This window comes from Vulpes lagopus, chromosome X (assembly GCF_018345385.1).
Source record: "Vulpes lagopus strain Blue_001 chromosome X, ASM1834538v1, whole genome shotgun sequence".
NCBI lineage: Eukaryota > Metazoa > Chordata > Mammalia > Carnivora > Canidae > Vulpes > Vulpes lagopus.
The window spans coordinates 71,075,433-71,087,461 of NC_054848.1; the positions used below are offsets into that span (position 1 = coordinate 71,075,433).

At 35.4% G+C, this 12,029-nt stretch overlaps 1 protein-coding gene across 5 annotated transcripts in view; it reads left to right on the forward strand.

The window, feature by feature from the left end:
• Window positions 1-11,760, forward strand: part of DIAPH2 (diaphanous related formin 2) — a 1,156,455-nt gene extending 1,144,695 nt beyond the window's left edge. For all 5 annotated transcript variants that reach the window (XM_041741554.1, XM_041741555.1, XM_041741551.1 and 2 more), the window contains one exon: window positions 10,505-11,760. In XM_041741554.1, the coding sequence (XP_041597488.1) occupies window positions 10,505-10,569 (65 nt within the window). In that variant the 3' untranslated portion in view covers window positions 10,570-11,760. The remainder of the gene's footprint in view (window positions 1-10,504) is intronic.
• The last annotated feature ends 269 nt before the right edge of the window (window positions 11,761-12,029 follow it).

Consider the following 12,029-nt stretch of genomic DNA (forward strand, 5'->3'; position numbering starts at 1 on the left):
GCTTTTACAAGAAATGTTAAAGGGACTTCTTTAAGAGGAAAAGAAAAGGCCATAATTAGAAAAAAAATTATGAAAGGAAACAATTTCACAAGTAAAAGCAAACATAGGGATCCCTGGGTGGCGCAGTGGTTTGGCGCCTGCCTTTGGCCCAGGGCGCGATCCTGGAGTCCCAGGATCGAATCCCACGTCGGGCTCCCGGTGCATGAAGCCTCCTTCTCCCTCTGCCTCTCTCTCTCTCTCTCTCTCTCTCTCTCTCTGTGTGTGTGTGACTATCATAAATAAATAAAAATAAATAAAGTTGTTAAAAAATTTTAAAAAAAGCAAACATAAAGGTAGTAGATCAGTCACTTAAAAAGCTAGTATAAAGGCTAAAAGATAAAAGTAGTAAAATTAATTTTATCTAAAAACTAGTTAAAGGACTCACAAGTAAAAAGATATAAAATATGACATATACAGAAAACATGGAGGGGAAATAAAAATATAGTGCTTTTAGATGGTGTTTGAGCTTAAGCAACCAACAACTTAATATAGACTGCTTTATACTTAAGATCTTATAAATGAACCTCATGATAGCCAAAAAGCTATAATAGGTATGAAAAAGAGAAAGAGAGAAATCCAAGCATAAGACTATAGAAAGTCATCAATCACAAGGAAAGAGAGCAAGAAAAGAAAGGAACAGAGAAGAAATTCAAAAATAATCAGTCAACAATTAACAGAAGGTCAGTAGTACATACCTATCTATAATTACTTTAAATATTAATGATCTGAATGCTCTAATCAAAAGACATAGGGTAAAATAATGGATACAAAACCCCCACTTATTTATATGCTACCTACAAAAGATTCACTTCAGACCTAAAGACACATACAGACTGAAAGTGAAGGGATAGAGAAAGATCTTTCATGCAAATGAAAGCCAAAAAATGGAGTAGTAATACTTATATCAGAAAAAATAGAATTTAAGGACATCTTGGTGGCTCAGTGGTTGAGCATTTGCCTTTGACTCAGTGTGTGATCCCGGGGTTCCAGGATCAAGTCCTGCATCGGGCTTCCTGCATGGAGCCTGCTTATCCCTCTGCCTGTGACTGCCTCTCTCTCTGTGTTTCTCATGAATAAATAAATAAAATCTTTTAAAAAAGAAAAAATAGAATTTAAAACAAGGACTATAAGAAGAGACAAAGATGGACATTACATAATGGTAAAGAGGTCAATCCAACAAGAGGATATAACAATTGTAAATATCAGTACACCAACATAGGAACACCGATGTACATAAAGCAACTATTAACAAAAAAAGAAGAAGAAAAAGAAGTAGAAAAAAAGAAAGAAAAAAAACCCAACTATTAACAGACATAAAGGGAGAAATTGAAAGTAATTTAATAATAGTAGGGGACTTAAACCCCTCATTTACACCAATGGATAGATCATCCAGACAGAAAATCAAAAAGGGAACAGTAGCTTTGAACAACATATTAGACCAGATGTAATTATCAGATACATACAAAACATTCCATCCAAAAACAGCAGAATACACATTCCTTTTGAGTGTACATGGAACATTCTCCAGGATAGATCACATTTTAGGCCATAAAACAAGTCTTAATAAATTTAAGAATATTTGAATGATATCAAGGGTCTTTTCTGACCATAATATATGAAACTGGAAATGAATTACAATAAAAAAACTGGAAAATACTCAAACTCATGGAACTAAACAACATGCTACTAAATAACCAATGTGTCAACCAAGAAATCTAGGAGAAAAATTTTTAAAATACATGGAAACAAATGAGAATGAAAACACAACAGTTCAAAATATTTTGGACACACCTAAAGTAATTCTAAGAGGGAAGTTTACAGCAATACAAATCTACATCAAAAATAAGAAAGATCTCAAATAAATAATCTAACCTTATACCTAATGGAAATAGAGAAGAAAGAACAAACAACCTAAACTTAGTAGAAGGAAGAAAAATAATAAAATTAGAGTGTAAATAAATGAAATATAGACCAAAAAAATGAAAAGATTAATGAAACCAAGAGCTGTTCTTTGAAAAGATAAAAAAGATTGATAAACCTTTAGCCAGACACATCAAGAACAAAGATAAAGGACTCAAATAAAATCAGAAATGAAAGAGAAGTGACAGCCAACAGTACAGAAATACAAAGGATTATAAGGGACTACTACAAAAAATTATATGCCAACAAATGGGACACCCCAGAAAAAATGGATAAATTCCTAGAAACATACAATCTTCTGAAACTGAATGAGGAAGAAATAGAAAATCTGAACAGACTGATAATGAAAAGAAATTATTAATTAAAAAGAGGTGCAACACAAAAGTCCAGGACCAGATGTCTTTACAGGTGAATTCTATCAAACATTTAAAGAAGAGTTAATACCTATTCTTCTCAAACTATTACAAAAAATAAAAGAGGAAGGAAAGCTTCCAAATGTATTCTTCAAGGCCAGCATTACCCTTACCCCAAAACCTGACAAAGACACTGCAAAAAGACTTACAGGCTAATACTCCTGATGAATGTAGATTCAAAAGTCCTCAATGAAATACTAGAAAATCAAATTCAACAATATATTTAAAAAATTATTTTCCATTTTCAAGCAGGATTTATCTAGTGATGCGAGAATGGTTCAATATCTACAAATCAATCAATGGTAATATATCACATTAATAAGAGAAAGAATAAAGACCATATGATTATTTCAAGAGATGCAGAAAAAGCATTTAACAAAATTCAACAAATGTTCATGATAAAATTTTTTTTTTGAGATACAAAAAAGCAGGTTTAGAGGGAACACAGATCAGCATAATAAAGGCCATATCTGAAAAACCCATAACAAACATCATACCCTATGGTGAAAACCTGAAAGCTTTTCCGTTCATATTAGAAACAAGACAAGGGTGTCTACTGTGGTCACTTACATTCAACATACTACTAGAAGTCCTAGCTGTAGCAATCATACAAGAAAAAGAATTAAAATGCTTCCAAATTGATAAGGTATAAGTAAAACTATCATTATTTGAAGGTGACATGTTACTATACGTATAAACAATTCTATAGACTCCACCAGAAAACTATTAAATAAATAAATTTGGTGAATCTGCAGGATACAAAATTAATATATAGAAATCTATTGCATTTCTTTTTTAAAGATTTATTATTTATTGTGGAGAGAATCTTTAAGCAGACTCCTTGCTGAGTGGTTAGCCTGACTTGGGGCTCAATTGCACCACCCATGGGGTCATGACCTGAGCTGAAACTGAATCAGACATTCAAAAAACAGAGCCACCCAGGTGGTGTTATTGCTGTAACTAACAAAGTAGCAGAAAGAAAAATTAAGGAAACAATCCCATTTACAACTGCACCAGACAGAACACTGAGGAATAAATTTAACCAAAGTGAAACACCTGTATTTTGAAAACTATAAAACACTGATGAAAGAAATTGAAGGCAACACAAACAAATGGAAGATAGTCTATGATCATGGATTGAGATAACCAATTTTATCAAAATGTTGAGGGAAGCCCTGGTGGCTCAGTGGTTTAAAACCACCTTCAGCCCGGGGTGTGATCCTGGAGACCCAAGATCGAGTCTCACGTCAGGCTCCCTGCATGGAGCCTGCTTCTCCCTCTGCCTGTGTCTCTGCCTCTCTCTCTCTCTCTCTCTCTCTCTCTCTCTCTCTCTCTCTGTCTCTCATGAATAAATAAATACAATCTTTAAAAAACTTTTTTTAAATGTTGATACTACCCATAGCAATCTGTACATTCAATGTAATCCCTATCAAATAACCAGTAGCATGTTTTCACAGAACTAGAACAAAAAGCAGAAATAGAAACAGACTCATAAATATAGCAAACAAACTGGTTGTCGCCAGAGCAGAGAGGGATAGGAGATGGGCAAAATAGAGAAAAGTATTAAGAAATATGAACTTCCAGTTATAAAATAAGTCAGGGGGATGAAAAACATAGCATAGGAAATGTAGTCAATAACATTGTAGTAACATTGTATGGTGATAGATTATAACTATACTTATCATGGTGAGCACTGCAGAGTGTATAGAATTGTTGAATCATTGTGTTGTACAGCTGAAACATTTTACATTGTATATCAACTATAATTCAATAACAAAAATTAAAAAGTATAATAAAAAAAGAAACCATGTGTTCCTAAAAACCCACAACACAAACTAAATAAACAGGTAATCAACAACTAAGAAAATAGTTCTGACAAATATTTAAATTGGTTACTATCTTTAATATGTAGATTCCAAAATAAAAACAAAGCAAAACCTAAGACTCCAATGGATTAATGGCCAAGGGGCCTGGCCAGCATTTAAAGGAAGATATATAGATAATAACATATGGAAATTTCCACTTTACAAAGATTTGAAGAAATGCAAAAAGAACAAATTACATGTTGTAATCACTTTTCATATTAGCACAGTTAAAAAAATTGATACACAATAATGTGTTAACACAGATTCATGTATGGTATATTTATATAAAATAAAAAGATTATGTGGCCATTAAAAATCATGTTTTCAATATCATGTTTCAAGAGTTTAGTGACATGGAAAATTTCTATAATAAAATGTTAAATGAAAATATAGAATACCAAATTGCACATATAGTTTAAGTTCAAGATATATATGTATTGGGAAGCCCAGGTGGCTCAGCAGTTTAGTGCTGCCTTCAGCCCAGGGCCTGATCCTGGAGACCCGGGATTGAGTCCCACATCAGGCTCCCGCATGGAGCCTGCTTCTCCCACTGGCTGTGGCTCTGCCTCTCTCTCTCTCTCTCTTTCTCTCTCTGTCTGTGTGTCTCTCATGAATAAATAAATAAAATCTGTAAAAAAATAAAAAGATATATGTATCTTGGGATGCCTGGGTGGCTCAGTCGGTTAAGCATCAACTTTTGTTTTCTGCTCAGGTTATGATCTCAGGGTCATGAAATCAAGCTCAGGGTCATTAGATCAAGCCCCTCACTGGGCTCTCCACTGGGCATGGAGTCTGCTTAAAATTGTCTCTCTACTTCTCCCTTTGCTCCTACCCCCCAGACTTGTACACACATGTGTGTGTGTGTGTGTGTGTGCTTTCTCTCTCTCTTAAAAAAAATAAGTATTTTAAAGACGCTATCCCTATTCTGATAAGAGTGAAGAGAACAAATCTGGTCAAGTCATGGATCAACTGGCAATCCTCTCCAAGAGACTAGGCCAAAGCCTAAATTAGCTGCCACCTTCCAGTCAATTCTAGTAATGAGAAACTATCAATTTAGGATCCCCAAAATCACAGAGAAAAGCATAAATTAAACAGCTTTGGAATCATGGAACACAAGGGGAAAATATAAGTTTATAGGAGACAATTTTAGTATAACAGTCTAAGATAAATTTTCTTTCATCAGTGTTTGGAAAGCATCTACTCAATAGACATTTTCTGAAGCATCATTAGTTTTCTTGGTTTTCTTAGCCTAAGCCGCATAAACCCAGTCCCTCTGCTTTATTTGTTGGAAATAATGCCTACCCATTGATGGTCGATCTGTCACACCATTGCTTTTGAAGAGCTTTGGAGGAAATAAAGTTCACAGTAAATCTCAAGAGGTTTTCTTTTACTTTGTTTTCTTGCATTAAAATGGGATATTTTGGGATCCCTGGGTGGCGCAGTGGTTTGGCGCCTGCCTTTGGCCCAGGGCGCGATCCTGGAGACCCGGGATCGAATCCCACGTCGGGCTCCCAGTGCATGGAGCCTGCTTCTCCCTCTGCCTGTGTCTCTGCCTCTCTCTCTCCCTCTCTCTGTGACTATCATAAATAAATAAAAAAAAAATAAAAAAAAAAATAAAATGGGATATTTTGTAATACAATATGCAGTATATACCAAACACATTTATTTTATGTTACCCTGATGGTAAAGTGCATTATGTTAGGTTAACACTGATACATCTACATGCCTATGAATACTAGGGAGGAAACTATTCTTCCATAGACAACAGATAGACTCAATGTGAGGGGAAATGAATAATGGACATGGTCTTTTTATCACAGTTTTTCCATCTCAACATGTCCTACTCATGAATTATACAAGATGTATCCTTGTACCTTTGGCATACACTCACTCTGTTTGAAGATTAATTGTACATTCTCAGGTTACATACCATAGGCTTGAGTACTTTAGTCTGTCTCACATCATGTTTGGTTAAACTTTATTTGTAATATGCTTAGTCCTCAGTTATTTCACTTGACAAAATTTTCAGTAAGAAGGAAATTAGTGATGTAAATTTAGCTATTGGTCTGAAACTTTGGAATATCCAGATATTTTTTGGATGATGTGCTTTGTACATAGTTGCTAAATGAATGAATGAATGGATTTTAGCTCAATACAGTAAAGGGGTTTAATCCATTTACTATAGGACTCAGTAGGGAAGGTTTTGAGATGAATGTCAAATCAATTTATATTCAGAAAAAGCATAAAGATTATTGCTCTTATGACAGTGCAGAAATCATGACATTGGTTTGAACTGGTTAACTTCATACTCAGAATGCGCAGAAGCATGTTAAAGTTGGGCTATGTATTCATATTCTCTTCGGTGACAGATTAGAATATTGTTTTAGTTTTGATCACCCTTCTTCCATAGAAGGCACATTTTTGTATAACTATGGACTTCTCCAACTTCACATTATGACAGGTCACTCTCTGTAATATCAGAATCTTTTCACCTTCACATGAGGCATATTTCAAAGACAAGCCTTTGATAATCAAAGAGAATACCTAACTATGGTGGATTTGGAAGGTAAATCTTGGGACTGACATCTCAGGCTTTTACTGCTGCATTAATTATTGGTTAACAAACAGTAGAATTTCTTTTTTTTAAGATTTATTTATTTATTCATGAGAGACATAGAGAGAGGCAGAGTCCTAGACAGAGGCAAAAGCAGGCTCCTCACAGGGAACCTGATGTGGGACTCGATCCCAGGACTCCAGGATCACGCCCTGAGCCGAAGGCAGAGGCTCAACCATTGAGCCACCCAGGTGTCCCAACAGTAGAATTTCTTAATGAATTCTTAGATCATGAGGACAAATTAGACACTGTATGCTTTCTTATTCACTATCATGTTACCTTATAAATTAAGAAAATGAAAGCAGAAAAAGATATGGCAAATCATGTTTCCCCCATCCTCTAATAAAATGTGTTTTCCTGGATCTCATTGCACAATATCCCCAACAAGTATAAAACAGATAGATGTCCCTCCCCACACTTCTTCCTTTCTTTCATTTCTAAAAAGACAACAGGCAAATTGGAAAGAAAAGCCACTGTTTGTTAACAAAGCCCTCCACATCATCTCAGGTGAGTACATATGTTTTAAACTATTTACTTTTTTTGAGGAGAGGTTCCTATCTTTGCCATCTAAACTATTCTAGTATCAACAGTGTTGAGTGAATAAGACTTGCTATAAAAGTGAATTTGAGGGCACATGGGAGGCTCAGTCTGCTAAGTGTCTGCCTTTGGCTCAGGTCATGATCCTGGGGTCCTGGGATCGAGCCCCACATAGGGCTCCTGTTCAGTGAGGAGCCTGCTTCTCTCTCCCTCTGCCCAGTACCTCCTCCCAGCTCATGATTTCTCTTATGTGCTCTGTCTCCCATGTGCTCACTCTCTTTCTCTCTCAAATAAATAAATAAATTCTTTTTAAAAAAGTGATTTTTGTTTAATCTGGATCTCCTACAACTCTATAATCATCACATGGGCATCCACTTCCTTCACCTATGTCTCCAAATAGGAAATATGGTCACTCTTGCAATCACCCAAATTACTTTATCACCTCTGATAGCAATAATATGTAACGTTTGCTTTATCATAAATTTAACATTAACTATGTGCCCTGACCTAATGAGGGTCATGCCAGATTTTTACCCATTAGTATTTAATACTATAATTATAGAATTTTTATTTCAAAAAATTCACTGATTCTCAATCTTTAACTCAAAGAAGACATGAATTTGAACATGGAATTTTTTCATCATTAAATCGCAAGCTATTGTGAAAAAAGATGAATATATATATTAATGTCATATAGATTTATAAACATATCATCTTCTAAATTACACTTTCTGCCTAATCCATACAAGCCTAGAGTATATGCAGACAATTGTAATTAGATCACAAAATTCAGATTAGTCATTGTTGCCATTGTTTCTAATGGCATGTTTTCCATAAATAAGGTTGTACATTGACATTTCAAAAATACATAGTAACCTTTTCAGAATTGCTTCCTCTCATAATTATCTCATTGACATAAGGATCAGTTAGGAACCAAAAATACATAGAGAGAGAGAAGGGAGAGAGGAAGGATATGAATAGTTCTCTGCTGTGCATGCCAAGAACTAAATTTGGGCCCTGAACCAGTGTTTATCCTGCTTTCCAAAACCTTCAATGCCCTTTCCTCAGTTTATTTTCACCTGAAAGTATTTTCTCATACCAAATGCTACCAATAAGTGAATCCTGATACCACGTCGTTTAATGCTGTGAGTCCAGGTTTTTTAATGTGGTATTGTCTTTAGTCCAGTGGGTTGTGAGTGATGATATGGGAAGCCAGTGGCATTCCTGGAATGAGTGCAATGCCAATTAACGTTAGTGTGTAGGACCACCAAGGCACAAGCCCTTTTTTGAACTGGGACAATCCTCTGAGAATGGTACCATCATTCTTATATCTGGTGGCTTTTAACACTGAATGTTTAAATGCCAGCAAAGCATTGGTAACCAATATATTATAATCTCATTTTAAATGTTTTCTAAGAAATCCCAAACCAATCTGTATGCAAAGTAGTGACATCTAAGTAATAAGCCCTTTATTTATTTGTCTGTTTGTTTATTTATTTATTTACTTATTTATTCACGAGAGACACACAGAGAGAGATAGAGGCAGAGACACAGGCAGAGGAAGAGCAGGCTTCATGCAGGGAGCCCGACGTGGGACTCGATCCCCAATAAGCCCTTTATCTAGGAATGTTATCTTCACATTTTTTGCTGAATTATAATCGGTATCACAAACTAAATAATGACTTTTTAAAATGGTATCTTTAAAAGGATACCCAAATAATCCTTCACTCAAATCTCTTAATAGAGAAAATGCCTTTCTCACCTCTCAGTGATATTATTGCATTTGTAAGGCACTTTAAGCTTAAGGCTGGTTGGCTTGGCGCAGTCATATGTGGTGTTAACAAGGCCAAGGTTATAGAAGCTAGTTAGCTTTGTTCTATGTATTGACCATGGGCTACCAGGAATCAGTGTAGAGACACTGGCACAGAGCGGAAAGGTCCCACAGCAAAACCTCAGTACTTCTCACAGTCCATCCTCCACATAGGACAGACAGGATGTGTTCTTTGGGCATCATCATTTCAGGAAGGATGTGGTTAGTAGCTTGGGAAGCTCCAATATCTACCTCTGAACAAAGCAGTCCTGATATTTAGACATTAACTTTGCATTATAATCCCCCATCATACTACTGATTTGCTGTGTAACCTTCATCATCAAAGCAGAAATAATAGGATAGAGTGAAATAGACACCTCCCAGGGATAGTGAGTGAATTAACAAATTAACGAGTGTAAAGTGCTAGCATTTATGTAAGTTCTGGTGGTGGTTATTATTTCTAGGGACCCAGTCCCATTTTAAATAGAGAATCTAGGTGTATTATGTCTTTGTCAGAAAGGGCTTTTCACCCACATCAATTGCATTTAAGCTGAGCATAAAACAGAGGTGATAATAACATATTAGTGATTATCACAATGCAGAGCTGTAAACCTTTTTTCTATTACAGCTAAAACTATTTTGAGCAACTGTCAATGCTTTTAAACTTTGCGTTCCAAGCTTTGTGCCAGCAGTTATCTCTATAGTGATTATTCTTCCTGTGATGGGTGAGGGGAATAGGACCTATTCATTATTCATTCCCATAATGACTATATTATGTATTGGATATATTTGCATCATACAATCAGGCAAAGATTCAGTAGCTGGTTTGATTGGCACATATTGCCATCATTAAAAAGTAAAAATTCTTTTCTGCTTTGCCTACCTGGTGTCCTCTAGAGGTAGCCCATATACGGATAGCAAACTCATGGGGGAAAGAAGAAAACTCATGGGGAATTGAAGTGCTTTCCAACAAAAGGCACTGTACAAAGATCCTTTCAATTTGACATCTCTACCAAGGAATTTTGTTGTCACCTGCAATTTCCAACGGGACTGTGCTTGAGAGAATTCTTCCATTTCTTTCATCATTCTTATTACACTTACCAAGAAAATTTATTTATTGCTGATTGCAGGACTCTTGAACTCAGCCTGGGAGCTGCAGCATGAACTACTCAAATCTGGGCTCCTTGTTACTTATTTACATATTCATTTGAAGTGATTTTCAGGACTATTTGAAAACCTCTCTTGATCCTACATTGTATAATAGCCACTAGCTCATGTGTTTTTGGTTCTTTTTTCTGTCTTACAGATAACAGACGAGTGCCATTGGAAAGGTCACGCTCTCGCCACAATGGAGCTATCTCATCCAAGTGATTCCTGATGCCAAAGAATATGAAAATATTTAAGTAAACAAAATTATACATTTTGAGAAGAACAAAACATCCACTCAAGGGAGGGAGAGGAAATAAATGCATTTATGCAAGGATCAAGCTAAGCTGGGTGAAATAACATTGTAAAGCTATTGCAAGATGCCACTCACAAATATGCTAATACAAACACAATTACAAGGATTATAAAAACGTGTTCCATTTTAGTGTAAAGATGTGTATTATTTGTCATTGTGTGTGATGGTAATGATGAAAAGTATAAGAAGTTCAAAAGCATTCAGTCTGTCAAAAAATTACAATGTTAATCAATTTTGGGGGTCACCTCCCCTCAAAAAAAGGAAATGAAAGGCATAGAAAGAAAGAATTATTCAATATCTGCTTTTGATTCCTGTTACATAGAAAAAGAAAAGGCCAATGACAATGTGTGTATTAATGATTTGGAGAGGCACTCTGTAAGAGAAGCCATTTTGGAAACTAAAAAAAATCACTGCTACGACCCCATGAGTTTATTTAGAATCTTATCTCAAGTGAAAGCTGGTGGATTCATCTGCTTTGGCTGAAATTAAACTTATCATTAATCTAGAGTTTCAGCATGATGTTGCAGGCACTTATCATTGCTAAAAATAAACCAGAGTTTAACAGAAGCAGTTAGAGAAAGTGATTTAAACTTCATTTAAAGAGGTATTTTCTATTTATGCACATATATCTACTTTATACAAATACTTCATATCACTATTTTTGACAAAAACCTTACGATTTTAATGTTTATTCTGAGATGAACCTGAAAATTATATTACCTTTACTAAGCTTTTTAAAAGGTAAATATTGATTCCTGTTCTCTGTGGTTTATTTCTTCTATTGCTTCTTTCTCCCATGGCCCCCTTAAAAGCAGGGAATAGAGTTTCTAAAAGACCTGAGAAGAAAAAGATTTCTCTCCACAGACAGCAGGAAACTTTCTGAAAGGTCAACTGTTTTATTTGCCTTTCTACTCCCCTTTCCAATTCTGCCTTGTAGTCTGAAGAAGAAAAAAAATTATATATATGTATGTGTATATATGTGTATGTGTTTATATCTCCCGCTACAATAATTCCACAACCCAGTGGCCAAGTGAACTTCTCAGTCATCATCATACTTACTTACCTTGTATTAACAAATTAAAATGATGCTGCCAAAACAACCCTGGAGAAAAAAACAGGCTCTATATTTTTCTTAAATAGATGAAGGCATAGAAATTATACTTCACTTGTCTATTATTTTAAGATACACATTGAAATAATGTGGTATAACTTCTCTGGAGTGCAATTTTTTGTATATTTTTATTAGAGTTCAATTTCCCAAAATATAGTATAACATTGAGTGCTCATCCCATCAAGTGCCCCCCTCAGTGCCTGTCACCCAGTCACCCCATCCCCCTGCCCACCTCTCCTTACACTACCCCTGTTTGTC